Raw genomic sequence first — 21,206 nt, 5'->3', positions numbered from 1 at the left:
GACACCAATTTTCTTGGAGTCCGTGTTACAGCCATCTCTTCTCCCTCCTATTTTGTCAGCCATCACGCGATGGGCGGGGTGGGCGTTTTCAGATAGTCGGTTTGCTCAACTGCGGTCCCACTTGTAAGTGAATATGTAAGACAACACGCATTCCCCCTTGAGTGGCGTGCCGGACCAACCGTGTGGGGGTGCGACACGAACACGGCAGGTTTTTCCTTTTGAACTTGTGACTTGTAAAATTTGGTTCTGCTTCATGGCGCGACCGACAGATAGAAATAACGATATTCCCTAGAGTAATGAGAATTTTGGTTCTAGCGCGGTTTATGCATGGAGTACATACGAAAATTATGAAGTTGATGTAAATGGTTAGATAATTACTAGTAATACAATATACTACTACATGGATTTGACGAAAAGATAAAGATACATACGGATCCATCAACGACATCCTCACGTCCTAGTGCGCCGGGTCACCAACCGACGTGTGAGGAGGAACGGCGTTGGCGACGAACTCAACGTGCTTCTGAACAATGCCGTTCAAGGTTGCCATGTGGTCCAAGAAGTCCAGTGTCCTAACGTCCTTTTCTTGCACGTAGTAGTCCTTGTGGACGATTTGCGTGTAGACATGAGTGATTATGTCGATGGTGTTTTGTTGCACCAAGCACTGCGCGGCGAGCGCAACCTCGAAATGGACATTTTCCGACGCGATGGCGGGCAGTCCACTACTTGAAAAAAGTTTATACATAGACGCTTACTAGTAGCATGGGTTTATACACCTCGCGATACGCCATAGTAGAGCGAGGGGGAAAAACTCGCGGTACTAGTAAGTACTGGGCTTTTTAACAACCTGAAATCCCCATCTCGTCCAAATCGAGCTCCCCTCCTCGCTGCCGCCGCCCCACGAATCTGCACACACACTCCACATTCTTCGCCAATTCCCCAAACCCACCGCCGCGCCATCGTCGACCTAGGCTGCGACCACCATGGTCGCCGTCGTCGTCTCCTCCATGGAGGTCCGACCCGCCAGGATCAAGCCGCGGCCTGAGCCTGCCATGGGGAATCCGCCCCGATTGCAGCGTGTAGGCAGGCACTGTAGGAAGAGGAAGAGGGAGGAGGGAGGGGGACGGGGGAGGGCAGCGCCCGTAGCCGCGTGCACGTGGCCGTGGCGCCGGAGTGGCGGAGGAGGGGTAGGGCGGTGCTCGTCGCGGCGGCCTCGACAGGCAACTACGTGGTGCCACCTTCCTCCAACACCGGCCGCCTCGTGCTGCGGCTGCTGGCAGTGGCGCAGCGAGTCTCCCACCTTACCACCACCGCTGCTTGCCGTCCGTCCCTCCTTCCGTCCATGGCGGCGGCGACCTCCGGCGTCAGCAGGCTCAGCGCGGTGGCAGGCAACAACAACGGCGACGTCGGCCTCCAAGACTCCTGGCCTCTGTTGGAATATGTAGGTACCCACTCCTTCCCCTTCCCCTTCACTTGATGCCCGCTCTATTCAAATCTGTTTCATCCTCTGTTACAACTTGTTTGCTCTCTATTTTTTGGATATGTGCTAGTCTGTATGAATGTATAATTGGTACGTAGCTCAAAACAAAACTTGCAAATGGTTCAATACATTTACAGGCACCACCGGGATGGCATGGTTGAACGTAAAAAGCAAATACCATGACTAACGAAACTGAAAAATTAAACACTTTCTTCCTCGTCCTGGGTGAAAACCATGTGAGTGCTTGCACGATGCATCAAACGTAGTATCTGAAACAAGATTATCCTCCTGCCTGCCAGCCTGCAAGTGGATGTTTTGTAATGGCACTGCACGCCGTCTCAGACGGCTGTCGCCGGTGGCGAGGTTAAATATTCTTCTTGTGATTGGCCCGAGACAGTGTTTGATGGCTGAAGATTGCACGTGCTTGTGTTGGTAACTTAACTGTCCTTTTAGCTATATACAGAAGTATGAGAAGTTAAGTTGCCAGTTAGACTTCTTTGCATACACATAGCGTATGTATGATGTTTAAGAAAGGTCAACCGGTATGCTCGCCACTATGATTTTCTCATACTTCTGACGCTTCTGTAGTTTTCTCTGTCAGCATTGATCTGTGATTAAAGTTTAGTTTCATAAAATGAAACTTATCGCGTACTTGTACAAACTAGCCAGTAATTTTTCTAGCAGCATTGTTTTCGGCCAAGGACCTGAAAAGAGTTTTGGCTTTGCAAGGGTGGTCATGTTTCTAAACAGCTGAAACATCCTCCTTAACTTGTTTCTGCATTACTGCCAGAGAAGTAGTATCTGTGAACAACGTTTTTGCTGCATTTTTATACCTATGTATGGGTCATCCTACATTCTCAAGTAAATGAGGTTTGTGTTCCTGAACAAACGTCGGCAGTTTTGATGGAGCTGACGGTATTTTGTCGCTGGACATGCATCCATCTTACTCAATGTCAGAATGGACATGAAAGAATCAGCAGTAAAGTTTGTGATCTGCTGTGGAGCTCTACTAAATTAGTATTTTTGAAGGAAATATTAGTGGCATTTACATGTATAAGATACTTGCATCTTGCTAATCTAGTATTTTTTTGAGTGTGCGAGAGATTGTCGTTAATTCAATATCAGGATACTATTCATCATTGTTTCCGATCATTAAAATGTGGGCAGGTGGCTAAGAAGAAGAATAGCACTGTAGCAAGTTTGATGGGCACACTTGCTATATCTTCCATGAGTGTTATTTCGCCAGAAAAAAAAGTGTTGTAATTGGAAGGAACTGATGCTTGCACCTCATCCGATCTGGAATAACTATAATCCTTTGTCTTCTCCTGACATTCTCCTTGATCCCATCTTGTTCACGCGTAGAGGGGGGGGGGGGGGCTGGGACTTCCCCACCATACTTTTGTTTGTCCAAATTGAGACGACGTACTTTTTTCTTGAAAAGGAATGCTAACTTTAGATCAATTTGATATAGATTTTGAGCTCGCCCATCCTATTTTCTGTCACTGTCTAGATTAGACGATGCAGATATGGTTGAGCTCAAGGTTAATGGAGACAGAAATTGTCAGGTCTACCTACCGGATTCAGTTTTCTGTTTACTTTTTGAGAATAGTATATTTATTATCATTAGTACAGACCTGCTCTACAAGTACTTATCTCTTTCTGGATCATCCTTTTAAGCAGTTTCGGGCATTGTCTCATCAATTTTACCGAACTCCTGAACACCATAGATTTGTGCGGCAACAGGTGGTCAATCAGGTTAGTATTGTGAATTCAGGCATTCCATCCCCTCTCATAGTAAATTAAGTGTTATTTTAACACTGACCACCTTGCATAAACACCGGTGCAACACAGCCGTATGTACAAGAAGCAGAGCGCATCAGTTCATGCTCGAGCCCTGAAGAAGGTAGCAATGTTTGGGTTTTCCTCAAGGATGTTGGACACTATTTACATTATGTTAAATGCAGATAATATTGTTGATTTACGAGAATTATTTATTTACCTAGTGGATCCCCAATTATATATTTGTCCCTATCAATGCAAATGTTGAGCCATGTTCCACTTTTACTGCTCTACATTATATTTTCACTGCCTGAAGGGGTTAGTATGCTCCTTATCTTTTTCACTGATTGTCTTTTTCATCGACATGCACCGCATTATTTTTCCGTGTCATTCTTCTGAAGAATCTGAAGTTTCTGAACCTTTGTTGGTAATGCTGTAGGGTTCTGGTGGCGATGTCGATGGTCGTCGAGAGGTTCGTGGACTGGATGGTGTCGTGGCTGCTGATGTACGGAGAGGCGAAGCTGCTGCTCGTCATCTACCTCTGGCACCCCAGCACACGGGTAAGCAGTCGATCAGACACCCCGAGCCCGAGAGATGATCAACATTTCAGATAGACTTGATTTGGTATGTGGTCAATTCTGAATCTGACTCTTAATGGTGTTCGGATTTCAGGGTGCGGGCCATGTGTACGATGGCTTCCTCCATCTGCTGGTGGCGTTACACGAGGCCGACATCGACCGGGGCCTGCTTGAGCTGATGGCTAGAGCGAGGGACGTGACGACGTCACAACTCAAGGCGGCGGCTGCCATCGGTCAAGTGTGGCTAGTCGAGGCTGCCCGCTGTGTTTCGTCGCAGTTGCAGGCCGCGAGATCAGGCCGGGAAGGCGCCACGCATTGACGAGTGAGCCAATTTTTGGATCGGACCATAACAACGTGTCTCAATCTCTGACCTCTAGAAGTAGTGGTAAAGTTTTGAATTTGCATGGCAAGAACCACTTACGTAGGTAGCTGACACACACAACATTATGTTTACAGGGCCATGTGTACGATGGCTTCCTCCATCTGCTGGTGGCGTTACACGAGGCCGACATCGACCGGGGCCTGCTTGAGCTGATGGCTAGGGCGAGGGACGTGACGACGTCACAACTCAAGGCGGCGGCTGCCATCGGTCAAGTGTGGCTAGTCGAGGCTGCCCGCTGTGTTTCGTCGCAGTTGCAGGCCGCGAGATCAGGCCGGGAAGGCGCCACGCATTGACGAGTGAGCCAATTTTTGGATCGGACCATAACAACGTGTCTCAATCTCTGACCTCTAGAAGTAGTGGTAAAGTTTTGAATTTGCATGGCAAGAACCACTTACGTAGGTAGCTGACACACACAACATTATGTTTACAGGGCCATGTGTACGATGGCTTCCTCCATCTGCTGGTGGCGTTACACGAGGCCGACATCGACCGGGGCCTGCTTGAGCTGATGGCTAGGGCGAGGGACGTGACGACGTCACAACTCAAGGCGGCGGCTGCCATCGGTCAAGTGTGGCTAGTCGAGGCTGCCCGCTGTGTTTCGTCGCAGTTGCAGGCCGCGAGATCAGGCCGGGAAGGCGCCACGCATTGACGAGTGAGCCAATTTTTGGATCGGACCATAACAACGTGTCTCAATCTCTGACCTCTAGAAGTAGTGGTAAAGTTTTGAATTTGCATGGCAAGAACCACTTACGTAGGTAGCTGACACACACAACATTATGTTTACAGGGCCATGTGTACGATGGCTTCCTCCATCTGCTGGTGGCGTTACACGAGGCCGACATCGACCGGGGCCTGCTTGAGCTGATGGCTAGGGCGAGGGACGTGACGACGTCACAACTCAAGGCGGCGGCTGCCATCGGTCAAGTGTGGCTAGTCGAGGCTGCTCGCTGTGTTTCGTCGCAGTTGCAGGCCGCGAGATCAGGCCGGGAAGGCGCCACGCATTGACGAGTGAGCCAATTTTTGGATCGGACCATAACAACGTGTCTCAATCTCTGACCTCTAGAAGTAGTGGTAAAGTTTTGAATTTGCATGGCAAGAACCACTTACGTAGGTAGCTGACACACACAACATTATGTTTACACTCTTACTTGTGTAAAAGATATGAATTATATACGAGTTGCCTCTACAATGAGGAACTGTGATAGTAGATACTGCAATTGTGTGATAGAATGGAATTGATTGATTTTATTTTATTTTAATTTTCAATAAGTTAGTAGTAGGATGGAAAAAACTGCTCGCTACTAGTATTTAGGATACTAGTAGCATTGGTAGTATGGATACACTACTACTATTTCGTTACTAGTAGCGCGGGCACGAAATAGAATAGCATGGGTGGCACACGCTACTACTAACTATTAGCTGTAGCGCGATGCTGGTTGCGCGGGTACCCGCGCAGCTAGGAGCCATTTTACCCATGCTGCTAGTAGCCTTTTTATTAGTAGTGGTTGTAGGGTCACCAGTGCGTCGAAGAGGTTGTCACTATAGAGGCTGTTGAGGGTGGCGGGCATCGCAGAGCCTGGGCACATGGGCTGGAGGCATATGTCAAGGTCGTTCATGAGCTTCTTGAGAATGGTGAATTTGTCGAGGAAGCCGACGAGGACCTTGACAAACAAGGAGATGAAGTTGTCGTCCAAGAGGCCTCTCGCCCTGGCGGCCTCAAGCACGACTTGGACCTTGACAAACAAGAAGACGAAGTTGCCGTCCAAGAGGCCTCTCGCCCTGGCGGCCTCAAGCACGACTTGGAGATGTTCCTCCGTGTCGGGCCGCAGGCCGCGTCATGGACTATCTAGCACAGCCGGCTGATGCTCGCGCTCATCGTCTCCATGGGTCTAGCATCTAGTCAACTGATCTTGCGATTGGAGTGATCACTTTTGCCCTTGGTTAGGGTGCGTAGGTGCGTATGATTTCGTATAGATTGGACTGGCGGGGAGCCTATATATGAGAAGTGCAGACTGCGTTGCATACTTGCATTCACGTGTGTGTTGGCCATCTACTCCTCGGCTCTCCCTCCGTGCCGGTGCAATATAGTCATCTCACCGAGACCAAGTTGGGGCAAAACAAGAGAACTTTGATGTTTACTGATTTATTGGCCCCCTTTGCATTTTGCGTCAAGTTTTTATCTTTGATTTAACTAATAAAATGTTAATGCATGTAACAAAAAATGTCGTGCTATAGTCTCAATTCATTGAATGCATACGCACCCCATGTCTCCTATTGGGTGATTTCTTTTTTCGTGGCAAAAAAGGGAATGAGGTGGGTAGTTAATGTACTGTGCCTAAAAGTTTTCGAATTATTTGGTTTTCGTAACGTGACTAATGCACCAGTACAGAGGAAGTACAATAATAGTCTTTGATTGCAAAAAAAATTGGTAGCTTACCAAACTGAGCGCTCGGTGAGTACAATAGTAGTCTGATTGATGAGACTTAAGATTTGAGCCATCTACCGGAAGGGAGAGTGTATAATATCATCGGAAACTATGTTCAAAACTGAATAAAACAATACTCCATGTATTTATTTACAAAGGGAGTAGTATATTTTTATTGACATGCATTACTGGATATTGCTAGTCAAATACTAAATCCAAACTGATGTGGCAGTACTACTAAATCTAGACGGTGATGCTAGACTGGTAGTAGTACTACCAATGTAGTACTAGTATTGTACTACCCGCTGGTCAAATTACTCCTCACAGTGAAGTGACAAGACCCTGTGCCGGAGATGAAACCTGAGTGTAGGCGCCGTGTTCGGCATACCAAAGTCAGCCTCACCGTGTGCAGTCACTATCATCATGGCTCTATAGCTAACTTACTTACAACTAGCCGTGTTCGACCCGCGTTGCCACGGGTATCTCTACTCTTTTCTTACAGAGTATGAGTAAGATGCCCGTGCATTGCACGGAACACCAAGATTGGGGATCGATGGCGCCGGCAGCGGCCATCGCGCCAGATTGTTCCATGGCCTTCTAGATGTGGTGGGAAGGAGATAAGGCTGATTGTGAGAGACAAGGAGTTGTTTGTAAATAGGGAACAAGTGTGGGCATCTTTTTGCAAAACTGCAGAAGTTTGCTTTGTATGCGTCAGATCTAGATCCGATGGCTATTGGTGAAAGATGACAGGCACACCATCATCACCAACTCAGGGCCTCTTTGATTCACAGGATTTTGAAAGTGCAGGAATAGGACACGGTAATATTACAAGTTTCAAACTGATATTACAAATGTTAGGAGTAATGTTGCACCTACAAAGAGGGAATTATTAAAAAGTTTCTGTAAGAACTTCCGTTACATTAGGTGGATGCAACATTACCGTACAAACTAAAATCCACCGCCCTGACAAGTCACTAATGGGCAAATAAATTTTTGAGTCTCTGGCGACTTGATGTTTCAAAAACAAATTCAGCTTCCGCGGAGACTTTGTCATTTAGGCTTAGATGCTTGCGGTGATCAGCACGCCATTCATTGTTACGCCAGAGAATGTCAAACCTCATTACCTTGAGCACACTTGCCTCCAGAACAAAGAACCTGGCCAATTTAATTTCAGATGTGCTGTCTCGGTAGTCGATCAAATTGATTTCTGTATGAAGATCAAGGCATTCGTTGAAATTGTTATAGTGCAGCACATTTTTCACTTTCGGGTCTTTTTATCTGCAAAACGAGAGAACATATTAGAGCAGCTGGCTATATAAGATTGTCGTGTCATCAAGAGGTACCAATATCATTCGCCCATACGATAGGGTTGGCCGGCTAGTGTATTTTCTCTCTCTCTCTCTCTCTCTCCCCTCTCACTTACCTAGGATCATGTGAAGAGCTTGGGCATTTGTTGCCTTCCACTATGTGTCCATTGCCATATTTCTCAAAAGTATGCCACATAATACGCATCGATGTCAAATCAAAAGATTTTGGCACCGCTCTAGAGATGTGAGAGAGTTGGCACCGCTGTGCACACAGACCCACATGTATAAACAAATCAATCAAACCAACTACACCAACCTCTCACTCTCCCAAATAAGTGTTTTTATTGCCTCAGTCCTCTCCCTCTCCCACGCAAGTGTTTTTTCATTGCATGAGTTAATTTGGCACCGGAGCAAAGTAGGTGATCCGGATTGGGGCACCAGGTGAGCAATGGAGGGGCATCGATGCCAAATGCATCACAAGTGAATTTGGCACGTGTTTTGGCCTACATAGTGGAGGGCCGTTATAGCCCACTTTTGTACTACCTCGTATTTAGTGTAAAATTTTGACCATAGATTTACCTAAGAAAATGCCAATGCATGTCACCAAAAATTATACAATTTCAAATTATGTTCAAATACGAATCCAATGATATATTTTTTAGTGACATGCATTAACATTTTGTCAGTTACATCTGTGGTCAAATTTTGATAGTACTACAAAATAGGAAGAGTAAACCAGGACGGAGGTAGTACTTGCTCTTAGGGTAACCATAGAGTTACTAGTCTAAGTTACTTGCCACTATGACTAGCCTAGGCTACTAGTAGTACAACAAGAAACGATGCAGGTGATCACGTGAGAAAAAAATACTAAAAACATTTCTTTCGCTGCAGTGTGTACATGCAGTTTTGAACACTACACTTATCATCGTAATTTGAGAAAATTACGAAAAAATTGAGCTATGTTGTGATTACCGTTTACTAATAGGAAAGAAGTTTCACCTCGATGAGTAGCTTCTCTGTGCACGGAAAGCATGTAAGGAATCCAACAACTTGATCCAGATTGGGACCGATAGATTTTATTGCCAAGATCCTCACTGTGCGCACAGACTGGGTCAAGCTTGTGTGAATTATTTTCTGGATGACTGTCGTAAATACATCAAGAAGAAATTTAAAAATGTGAATTTCAAGAAGACGGAGAAGAAGATGAGTGTTGTACCTGAACGATTACGGATCCAATAAAGAGTTTGGAGAATTTGGCAGATACACCAACGTTGTTAATTTCGGCGTGTCAATAACCCTGACTTTTGTTGGACCTTCTAGATCAAATACAAGCAATCTCTCAAGGAAAGGCACATTCTCAATGACCATAACATGGAACAGCTGGAGTGATCTCTTCCCAATTGATGTCTTGTTGCAGGGCCAGCAAGACACATAACTCCATCGGAGATTCGTCAAGGCGATGTGGAGGCTAATAAACCCGTGGATCTGCCGAAGACTTAGGTACTCGAGCGCAGTACAGTTGTGGAGCAGGTGCTCCACGGCCTTCTTCGATATGCCAACGTCGAAGAGGTCGAGCTTCTTGAGTTGAGGGATAAGAAGGGCGGGCGTGGCATTAATCTGTAGAAAATAGCAGGAGCTGAAGCTCGCGCGGCGCAGTGTTGGCATGAAGCGGAGCGCGGACGGCGGCAGATAGCGACATCGTCCAGCTTCAAACCTGAGCTCCTCGAGCTGATCTAGGGCGGGGGATAAGAACCACCCATCGAACTTGGCTTGGACCTTGCAGTTGGTACTGAACATGCGGATGTCAAGGTGTCTGGCTGGCCTAGGGTGCGATTAAAGGATCTTGGAGACTGCGGCCATGCGTTTGCAATCCCTATCGCAGAGGCAGCTATCGACGGTGAGGTTTAGGAGGACGCGGTGCCAGAGGGGGCGCCACTGCCGGGAGAGCAGGGTGGACCGCACGGCAGATTTGGTGGGGAGGAGGCCGATGATGACGAGGAGCATGTCGCTGTTAAGTCTGCTGATGGAGTCCAGGCTCATTGGATGCGGGTTGGCTCAAGCCGCCTCTGCTTGTTGGCTGCCTTGCCATCCATCTCAGCCGGCGGCGACGCCGGTGTACGCATGTGTTGTGTTTGGGTCATGATAATTTGGTATCCATAACCAAGAAAAGTCACCACCCACTTCCTGCCTACAAGGTGTTCGACGAAATGTCGAGCTACCAGGAGTTGTTCACCGGCGACGTTCTCCACATCACAGTGCACCATGTGTACTACCATTCACTGAGGAGACGTTGTAGCAAGTGTTTACAGTGTATGGTGTAGTGAAGATATCCCTGTTCCAGAGAATCAACCGTGTGTGGTCGGTGGTTCAGCTTCGATCAAGATGTGGGGCAGAGTGGACTCTCGCTATGCATGGCCGGTGCATCTATGAGCATGCATGCCTCCTCGAAAGTCACGACGTGTCATCGGAGTACAACCTGTGCTTGTGCTCGCTGCTCGAGCAGAAGCAGACAGAAACCATGGTCAAGTACATGCCGGCGTTCTCGGAATGTGTACCTCGCGTGCTGGATCTCAACCCCAACCTGAGCATCAAGAGCTTCGTCCACCAGTACATCGAGGGTTTGCGGGAAGATATCCAATATTTTATGTGGTCACGATCACCATCAAGCATCACCGGTGCTTCATCGATCCCTAGCCCGGATAAGGGAGGATGAAATCATGTAGGAGGCTACGATGGCTGCAGAGAGACTTGACGACGACCATGGAGTTCACACCCTCATGCTCGCGGGCGCATTCCCTGATCTCGGTGCCTGAGTGGAGTGCGGTGCAGACCATGATGTCACCGCCATGGACAAAAATAGCCCTACTATACCGATGCCTATCACATGTTCGACAGAGTGCCCGAGTGGTAACGCCACCGTCAACATCTTTCCTGAGACCACAGCCTTCGTTGTGTGCGAAGAGACCCTCGACATTGAAGCCATCAGTGTTGTTGCACCATCACCTGTTGTGAGCTTGATGTTGGTCTAGCATATGCTTATGTGGAGGTGCCCCTCGTCATGGGGAGTGTGGCCCCATTCTCGACAGCTCCTCCAGAGGCCGCGCTAACCTCATCAAAGCAACAAGGACAAATGCTACGTCCAATACCATGGCCATCATTTAAATGGCATTCGAAATCAACCAATCCTCAAGATCCACGTCCGGTAACTGGTATATTTGGGAAACCATCTACATGTCAACCGCATGAGGATCTCAATTGTTGTGTTGCTAGTTTGGTCTTGCATCGGACTAGTTCTTTAGATGGACATTATTTACAAGTACTTCCTGCACTAAAAAGTTTCTGGTGTGAGTTCTATTATATTGGAGGGCCCGGTGGTCATTGGCAGTACCAATATGCATATCTGCAGCAGTGCCGTTCATCTCATCGATCAAATTATCTGAAGCGCATGAGCGCTAGTGATGTCACATTGATTTTGAAACAGAAAGCACAAGGTTTGTTAAGTGGCATTCTAGTGGAATATGTGAGTAATAAAACTGGTGGAGTTGGCTATTTCTTGCAAACTTATGACCAAAGATATGATTCCAATGGAAGGCTGTCACCTGCAGTGGCATTTTCTACTGCCAACATAGTACTTCTCCCAAGGGATACAACTTGCTTGCAAAATTGGCCACCACCTCTGTATGGTATAGAATATGGTGGTACCTTCAAATACAACACTAAAAGAATGATATGGTTTCCTATCCTCGTAAATCAAGTCCATTTGATTTGGAAGTCACCATGGCTCCCCCCCGAGCAAGGGCAGAAAAATGGAGTTGTAGAAATGTTTGGTATACTTATTTAAAGAGCGCAGGCTAATGCAGATGTTAGAGAAGGTATCCATTGCAAATCTCTAAACGACAATTTCTAGCAACTGGAAAAGTGAGGCTCGGTTCAACAAGATCGAGGTTCTAGCAGACCCTGGGTGGAATCCTGGAGTGAAGGGTTGTCAGTTATTATTTGCGGTACATCCGACTTCAGACTTGACTGAGTTGAAACCATGGCCCAATCCATGGATGAGTAAAAGCAGTGGAGGCGTAATGAACAAACTACAACATGATGGCTTTTAGATGCCTAATCTGGTTCATGTCTTAGTTTGGAGGAAGGCTGGGGCAAGCAATATCTTCAACAATTACACTGAAAAGCACTTGATGGTGGTTGTCCTCGAGCTTCATAGAGTAGCGGCTGGGTGTTATTCACATGTCGTAAATCTAGAACTGGCAATCCTGAAGTTGTATGAAATGGTGAGTGTCAGTCCGAACATAACCCCAAGAACATGGGATCCTCAAACTCTACTTTTTGGTTATGTGCTTCGCATACACCTCCCTTTCCTGGGTGTATGTGTTGGCCGTGAGGGGACCCATGACAGGACAAGCTTTCTCCTCTTGGTATTTGAGCTGATACACCATAGAGGATATGGAATTTCATTTCCCTCAATTGTTGTTTATCAGTTCCTGAGTGCCCTTTATGTGGTTCAACACATGAGTGGGATGATGCTTGATTTTTCAAAAGATTGGTTGTATTTACACTTCCTGGAGTCACATATCAGATGGTTGTCACATCTTACAACATTTCTACCTTGTGTTGACATAAAAGTTCAGCCCAGAGAGGTGTATTCAATTGTTGGAGTCACATCACTATATGCAAAAGGAAATGAAGTATTTACTAGAGGACCTCACCACATTATTCACTTTCACTTTCCATGGAAGATATTTGTTGTAGTGCATATCCTTACCAGCTTATCTAACTTCCTTGAGGGCAACACTGAGAAATTGTTGGTTGCTCCTCTATATTATTCTGAACACCTCCAATTGGTACCTGCATGGGAAATCATTAACGGTTTCAAGTGTATTCAATGATATATTCTTCTGTCGGTGGTCACCAACATTTTTGATACTTCGTACAATCCTTGTGTTGTTCCAATGAGAGAATGTGTTCCTACATATTGGGACTATAGTGTTCTCGTCACATTTTCTATTGATCTGCATGCCGATGCAAGTAGACAGATGTTAATGCTCATGGATATATGGTATGTTCATTACCTTGGTACTCTGATCGAGTGGATCGCGTGCTTGTCTGTTCCCGTGGTGAGATGCTCTCTTGGTCATGGATCGGACTTTACTATCTTAGGAACTATGTCCACGGCGTTGTCAGCTGAAAAGGAACCACGATTAAACTATTTTTGCCAATTCTTGTGTGGGCTAAGGCTGTAGGATCCGGGCATTAGGAGTGCAACTAAAACTGGTACAAAGCAGTTTGGTATTCACAACAACTCCTCTTCACCATATGCCGCTGCAGATTCTATTGGTCATGGACTTGAGCTTTCTGCTGCACCATAGTGGGATCTTAGAATTATGAATCTTCATGGTCGGGAAACGATTAAGACAAGGATCAAGTTTGGACATAGAAGTTCAAAGGTTGGTTATGATGTTGGATGTCTATCAGACAAGAGAGATACAAAGCTCCGTCGGCCATGGAACCCAGGTGGTTTTTCTGTTCTTTGGTACCGCCTCACCGGCTGGAGGTCAAGCCGTGTTTTAAGGGGGCGAGAATGTCATGCCCCAAGGGCCATGACCCTCTTCTTATCCAGGGCCTTCCCAATGGAATGGGTTTGGCCCAGCTACGCAAATAGGCAGAAGGCTTATAAAGGAGGAGAAGCTAGACAGAGGAGGCAACGAACGATTGAAACGTCTGAAGCATCTCATCCTCATCCTCTTGCTCTTGTTCCTCACCTTCCTGCTATCTGTATCTCACCCCCTTGTTGCTGATTCTCACCTCAATCTCTTTTCTTGATCCAAAATCGATACTGATCTGGTTGCTCATCCTCTGTATGTGCTTGGGTCGTGACAGATACGGGGCTTCACAGCATCAGGATTGTTGTTCTCCAGACTGGGAGTGGTGCTTCATTGCAGCACAACCTAGTCTTTTTTGTTCATTTTCAGAGCAGCAGCTGTAGGCAGCGGTAAGAAAGTTGTTCTCCAAACTAGGAGTGGTGCTTCATTGCAGCACATACTAGTGGGTTTTTTGTTTATTTTTTCAGAGCAACAATGTTGTTCTCCAGACTGGGTTGTGCCTTCTGTTTTCATTTTTCTAGTCATGGGCTTGATTCTACACAACTAGGGAGCGGTGTTTCATTGCAAAACGGACTCTAGTGGTTTTTGTTCATTTTATAGGACTCCTTTTGTCAAAAAATGAGGCTTCCACTTACATGCATGGTGCGCTAGATAACGTGATAATGATTTATTAGTAGCTTTGTTTCACCAGCAGGCCTCTTTTGTATGTTTGCTGCTAGAGGGAAGTCCAGCTCAAGCTGTTGTTGCACAAGATACACAAACACAAATATTTGAAGTCATGTTTAATTGATTATTATCCAGGTTGCTTGGACTGACAATGAGATGTGCTAGTCATTTCAATGCAGTGCAAATTTCCTATTGGCAGTACCACTGACATGCTATACTTTCTATATTTCCACGTATGCTCCACATGTGTTGATGAGATACCCATGAAAGATGATTTTGCCAAGTTGCCCAAGACACTGGTGCAGGGGGCTGCAACATGCTCACCCCTGTTGCCTCTAACAACTATAGTAGTTCAAGTAAGCTTAAACAGTTACATCAGAGCTATGATTCTATGCATTTTCCCTTCAGGAATTCCATGTTGCTTATGTGCATTGGGTTACTTTAAATGTACTACTATTGTAGTATGTTAAGTTGTCAACTTAATGTGTGTTGCACTGTTGTAGTGGTCTGGCAGTTCGGTTAGCCTGCTTAGCACTTACCACTTAATTGGTGACTCTGTACTTTTGAGCAGTTATAGCAAATTTTATTGTGTGAACAGAAATTTACACAGTTTTCTCTACATTTCAAAATAGCAATCATTTTAAAATACCCGCAATCAAACTTGTAAAACTTTGCCAACTAATACAGCTATACACAATTTTGGGGATGTGGTGAGTAATTTTCATGGCTATGTCTATTCTTCATTGAAGTTTATACATGTTCGATGCAGTTTGTTTAGAGAAGTAGGCTTCTTTGTTATTCTTGAAATTTTTGCTGCTAATGAAATGTTCACTCTCATCCAGGATCACAGAGGAATATCAAATGTAGCACCAGTTGACTGTCCACTCTGATCCCGCTATTGGCACCAGAAGTGGACCAATCAGAACAGGGAGCATTGGATAAAACAAGAATCCATGACCACATGAGCAATCTTCGGTTCTCTCTATCACCAACATCATTTTTCAGGCCTATCTGAACTGCAAACTACTTTGCCAATTGGGCTTTGTTGTTAACTTTGGTATTGACTCACAATTACATAGGTTAATACTCTTGCAGCAGAAAGACTGTACACCCTTTGCTGGTGAGTGTTTTTTCTTATCAGCATCTGCGCATTTTTTGTTATCAATGTGCAGTGGCTAATGGATGACATGCATGTAGTGGGGTTTTATATCCATGGTGGTGTTTTTTGTTTTATTGGTAACATGCAAATGTACTAATGTAGAGGTAGTGGTATTTTATCTAGCAATGTTGTTTCATCAAGTAGTGGCCAATGCAAAGATAGTGTGGTTTTTATCCAATCGGTCTACTGCTGTTGTTGCTTGGTTCATACAACAAATTTTTTTGTGATCTGTGTTTTCTCCTCGCAGAGCCTCAACAATGGATTATGAAGATTCTACTGATAGATTATTATCAACACGGCTTTCAACAAAGCCGGTTCCGTACAATTGCTGAGAAAAATCCAGGGCAGTCTTAGGTGATTGCTGCTAGCCAAGGGTGTGTCAGGCGGCCGTTGTGATGGGGATCGACGATCCTGCAAGGGGCCGCCGAGCGGCTGTTGCGGACTGGCCATGGACGCTGTGACCGTTGCGGGGAAGGGAACGCGTGGTGGGCGAGCTTATTGTTGGTTGCTATGACACTGAGTGGTGAGTGAGGTGGGAAGAGACTTGAAGCATCACCGAGCGCTCAGAGCATCAACAATGAAGCATTACCACTGCTGCAATGGAGCATTCGTTAGGCCATCGAAACATCATCGGTGCTGCAATGGAGCTTCTCGGGCAGTCGGAGCATAGCCGACACTGCATTGGAGCACCGTTGGGCCTCCAAAACATCATCGGTGCTACGGTGGAGCTTCTCGGGCCGTCGGAGCATCCCGGTGCTGCATTGGAGAATCGTCGGGCCTCCGAAACATCACCGATGCTGCAGTGGAGCTTCTCTGGCCGTCGGAGCATCGCCGGAGCATAATTGACGCTGCAATGGAGCATCGCCAGGTCATCGAAGCATTGCCCGAGCATCACTTGCGACAGAGCATCGCTGAGCCGCCGGAGCATCACCACCAGAGCAATGGAGCATCGGCGGTGCTTCAAGGGCAGCAGGGATGCTGGGTTGGTGGCTGGAAACACTGCGAGGAGACATGTGGCATGGGGGATGGAAATGATGGTGCAATTGTACCAGGGAATCAAGCGGCCCAAATCAAATTCTATAGGCTCAAATCAATGGCTGCCTGGCTGGTCAGGCGTCTGATCTTTTCCTAAGATCAGCCGGCTGACGAGTAGCAGCTGCCAGGAAATAATGCCGGGACAGAGCTTGTATGCCATCCAATAAGGTCTCGATGTTGTCTATTCATTCGTATCTTCTTGACAGGCTCACATCAGAACATTAATTTTGGTTTACCTCTATCTATTTTTTTGAAGCGGCGGCAAAAGTTTTGCCTCTTATTAATAAAGAAGAAGAGAATTGCCTGGTTAATTAATGAAAATCTGGGCGAAAATCGTTAAAACATGCCCACACAGGACACACAGGGTGATCTGGCAACCCACACAAGAACACACACACACACACACACACCGTCCAAGCGAGAAGCGTCGTCGAGGTAGCAATCTGCTGTCATCGTCATCACACCTCCGCAAGGGCGACTCCAACTCCGCCATCAACGTCCACCGATGAAGCCCTCACCACAAACGAGTGTCGAGGCATGCGTCGGTCGATGCCAAGCAGTCCACCGCACGCGCCGGTGACCAGGCAGCTCTGACTCTGACGACGAGCATTGCAGGGGGAAAGCGCTGGGCCTGCGTTGAGCCAGCGCCGGAATCGACCACCCGTCTTGCGTTATCGTTCCCGCAAGGGCCCCGCCTCAGAGCAGCTTCAACTCTAGAAAGACAAAGTGAGGCACGACAACCCCTCGAACACGCCGAATGAGACTAGCTATCAAAACACAGTTGCAACCCAACTCCGCCCGAAGCCGCTATCGTTGCCACACAGAAAGTTGTGCAGAACAACACATCACCGGACGGGCACCAGCCGACCGCAATGCCACGAGCGTTCAACCCATGGAGTGCGTAAATGGGATCCAGTGCTCTTCAAGGCGACGCCCCAAAGAGGGAAGCGACGATGCCAATACCGTCGCCTGACCCGACGAGCCTTAGGCTTTCACCCAAAGAGCTGAATCTGAGGATGTGCACGAGTGGACCCGACCGAACCTTAGTCTTTTACCTCTATCTATCCTTGTATTGTATATGTGCGCTAAAGGGCAGACTAGCAAAACTTTGTGCCTGTACAAACACGATGTGGGTTAAATTGTTCACGGGCTGGTAGTTTTGAGCATGTAATGTCTTGAAATGAATTAGTCCCTGCTTTTGTTGGACATGATATATGATTGTTCATGGGTATTTGCCCTATGCCCCTGTGTATTCTTGAGAGGAATCAGTTTTGCGTTTGTGCTCGACATGTCACCCAATTGGGTCAACAAATTGCGCCAAAAACTTACATGAATGAATCCTGCTTGAGAAAGGCAAAGCACACCGTTCTAGCTACTTAGAACATCTCATGGTTCATTACCTTATAAGGAAAGCATACGAGTTGTGTTTTACAAATTTCTGTGTCTAGCCAGTAATCCTCAAACCAGAAATTCCTAACAGTTTGGTTTTGATAAAACGATGCCAGACCTATTTAGCTTGTAGACCCCTTCTTCTTCTTTTTTGAGGGAGTTTGTAGACCCCTTTATCGATCGTGTTCCATACCATCAAACAAGGGGTTGTCGTGCCTCACTTTATCTTTCTAGAGTCGGAGTTGCTCCCCCTCGCGTCGCCTCCCCCTAGGCGACGCCAGGGGCCCCCCGAACCCTAGCGCCGCAGGCCTCCTCTCGCGCTTCCCTCTGCCGCCGCTACCGCCGGTGAGGACCGTGGTGGCGGCGGGCCCGACGCCGAAGGCACCTGGGCGGGTGGACGCGGCGAGATCCTGTCGGAGGCGGCAGTGGTGGCCCTTCTCCTGGGATCCGAAGGCGGCGGCTGGGGCGGCGATCCCTTGTCGTGCGGCGGTGGCCGAAGCGCCATCTGCCGGTGGAGCGGAGACCTTGCGATGGATGACGGCGCTGGCAGCGCCCCATAAGACGGGGTGCCTGATCTGCGCGGAGATGGTGGCGGTGGCGACTGCGGATCCAACCCCGATCGGATCCGCCGCGGGGTGGCCTTTAGCCAACCGGTGGCACGTGGAGGGACCAATGAGGAGACGTCGGATTTCCGCCGGTTTACCGACATCAGCGTTCGTCTTCATGGCGAGACTCCGCTCGGTTCCAGCCAACCGCGAGATCGGGACGACGTGGCTTCCGATGAAAATCATGCTTGACTGCGATCATGGCAGACGATGGCGGCGTCTCGGACGTCGTTCCCTTCTTAAGACATCGTCGTTGCAGGTCACGTCAACCTGATCAGAAGGTTCTGGGGGAAACCCTAGATCTGGATATACCGGATCAGACGATGGCGACTTTTCGATGTCGTTCTCCTTCCTGGGGGCATCGTTTTGGAGCAAGTGTTGGCTGGAGGGGACAAGAGGAGGAGCGACGTGGTATCTGACACGTCGACTATGGTGGGTCTCAGCGGCATGGAGCAGCGGAGTGTCGCCGGTGGGCGTGTGATGATGGACGAGCGCAGGATGGTGGCGTTGTCTGGCATCGTGGTGGCGTCGACGGCAGTTAGACCGGGCAAGGTTAATGCAGCAGTATGTCACTAAAGATGGATAGGTGGCAGATGGCTGCGGCGGCCTCATACCCGGCAGGCGTCCTGGTTGAGGAGTGCGCTGGACTGGTGGGTGCCCCATACGTACCCAGCAGGCGTCCTGGTTGAGACCTCAGCTCTTAGATGTTAGGTTTGGCTGCGAGGTCTGGTTGGCATTAGGCCCAGATTTTCAGCGTCCCTTCATCAATTGGATAGGAGTAGCGACAGATGTTGCCTAGACGGTGGCTTTAGTATTATTGTTGTATGACTTTGTAAGGTCTTGTGAGAATAATTAATAAAGTGACCGCATGCATCGCCCGGATGCAGAGGCCAGGGGTCATCCTCCTTTTTCTAAAAGAAAAATATCATCAAACAAATGTGAGCACTAGAAGGCCACGGAGAATTATTGGGAAAAAAGTAAGTACTCTTTATAAAAAAGGATGAGTAGTTAAGATGAGCATAAAGTAACAATCCTTAGGTTTTGCAGAGCCTACTTGCTTTTTCCCACATCTCCGTTACGGTATCCGGACAAGTTCTTTTGAGCCGATTGTACCCTTTGCTTGCCACCACATCATCTATTTTAGTAGATGATGATGCAATAAATCGAATGCAAGCATCTTGTAGCCGAGAACAACTATGTTGACTGGCCAAAGCCAATGTAGTTGCAAGGGACTCGGCATTGAGGTCTTTGCAGAGGATGCTTTCGCACATAAGCTTCAATCTTTCCATGCCATAGTGATCTGCAGCCACAAGCAGGTGTCTGGTAACCTCTCTCTTATTGTCTTCATCTAGCAAGTCGTCGCCCATGACCGCGGGCAATGAATTGTTATATATGAAGTGGAGCAGAAACTTGAAGACATCAGGTTGCATGTTGTTAATGGCGATGCGGCTTGAATCCTTCTCCATCATCGGTCCATAGAGCATCGCCTTGAAAACCGGAGACCGCATCGCTAGCACGAGCTTGTGGGCTGGAAATTTCACTCCTTGAACCTCGAGTGTCACATCCACACCCTCCTTTGCCTCTAGCAGCTTCCCGAGTTGGTCCATGATTTCGGACGGTGGCGCCTCCTCCTCAACATGGGCCTCCTCCTCGATAACATATGGCTCCTTGATGACAGTCAAGGCGCATTTGATAGTGAGACGATCGTCAACAACATAGCCCGATGCTTCCATCTCGCCTCTGTTTATATTGTGCGTGACAAAGTAGTCTGGATTGGGAAGATTGGCCGACAGGGCCACCGACAAAGAAAGAGAAAACCGCTTAGTTGTACAGTGGAACAAGCTGATTGTGAAGGATACCCGTGCCTTGAATGCCTTCTGGTCCAGCTCCATCAGCTCCAGAGCGACCACTATGTCGTCCTTGCCATCTTCCGTAGACCCGTCCGGGTAATAATGGAGGCACCAGTAATGGCCGCCAACAGTGAACCATGACGACTCGATGTAGCAGCCGACGCCCATGCCCGTGTGAATGCTGTAGTCGGAGATCTTGAACAAGTGCTCCCCCTGCTCCCACTCCGCTGTGCACGTCGATGCGCTCAACAAGATCGATATTAAATTACAATTTCTTGGTGCCCTGGTGTAGATTCGATTCTTGAGGTGATTTCTTTCTTTTCACAACCCACCCCTTATATTTATACTAGTAGTAATATGTATCTGTTTTGATCGAATTGAATTAGCAATCACATGATATGTACTTGATCCGGAGTCTGTCCAATGGTCGGTGGCTGGTTCCGTAACCTAGTCGAACATGATCCTGTCCCCCTCCCTGCCGGGAAACACTAGAATAGAAACTGTGCTTCATGTGAAAGAATAGAAAAATCAATCTGGGCCTTCTGGTTGAAGATGAATAGTACAGATTATGGCCGAGCGATTTGTACAGAAAATTAGCTAAAAGGCCCCTCGGTTCTGGTTACTTTGCATCTCACATCCTTCTTCTCCAAACGTGATCCCCTCCTCAGCGGTAACAAGCCTCCTAGACCAACCCCTCCTTAGGGACAAACATGTACAACTTCCTTGCATAGTTAGTGATGTTGTACAATCCACTAATGCACTGAAATATACTCCCTACATGATTTTATGCAATAGATGCGTGCAACGTTTTATAAGACTAAAAGGGTTGTGGGCATCATCGATGCGCAGATGTACGATAAATGGTCGCTGGACAGAATGATTGGAGAGGGAGATGAAGTATTTGAGGTGGTTATTGCAAAGTTTTGTTTATATCTAACTGTC

General features: G+C 47.3%; 2 protein-coding genes across 7 annotated transcripts; one reads left to right on the top strand and one right to left on the bottom strand.

Annotated features, from left to right (window-relative positions):
* The first annotated feature begins 793 nt into the window (after window positions 1–793).
* On the top strand, window positions 794–15,605 carry LOC125537791. Of its 6 annotated transcripts, XM_048701104.1 has the most exons (8): window positions 796–1,441; window positions 3,161–3,235; window positions 3,699–3,819; window positions 3,932–4,159; window positions 4,294–4,515; window positions 4,650–4,871; window positions 5,006–5,227; window positions 15,069–15,605. In XM_048701104.1, the coding sequence occupies exons 1-4, from the start codon at window positions 984–986 to the stop codon at window positions 4,154–4,156; spliced, it is 879 nt and encodes a 292-aa protein (XP_048557061.1). In that variant the 5' UTR covers window positions 796–983; the 3' UTR covers window positions 4,157–4,159; window positions 4,294–4,515; window positions 4,650–4,871; window positions 5,006–5,227; window positions 15,069–15,605. The 6 variants fall into 6 exon arrangements, with proteins under 6 accessions (XP_048557062.1, XP_048557059.1, XP_048557061.1 ...); XM_048701102.1 differs by lacking the exon at window positions 15,069–15,605 and having other exon boundaries at window positions 795–1,441; window positions 3,932–4,222; window positions 5,006–5,426; XM_048701099.1 differs by lacking the exon at window positions 15,069–15,605 and having other exon boundaries at window positions 5,006–5,426.
* Window positions 15,606–19,448: 3,843 nt separating this feature from the next.
* LOC125537012 (BTB/POZ and MATH domain-containing protein 2-like) lies at window positions 19,449–20,432 on the bottom strand. Its single transcript, XM_048700295.1, has one exon. It carries the CDS (start codon window positions 20,430–20,432, stop codon window positions 19,449–19,451), a length of 984 nt encoding a protein of 327 aa, XP_048556252.1.
* Window positions 20,433–21,206: the final 774 nt, after the last annotated feature.

This window comes from Triticum urartu, chromosome 2, assembly GCF_003073215.2.
Source record: "Triticum urartu cultivar G1812 chromosome 2, Tu2.1, whole genome shotgun sequence".
Lineage (NCBI taxonomy): Eukaryota > Viridiplantae > Streptophyta > Magnoliopsida > Poales > Poaceae > Triticum > Triticum urartu.
The sequence above is the reverse complement of the archived record's forward strand: the minus strand, read 5'-3'. Positions and strand labels throughout refer to the sequence as shown.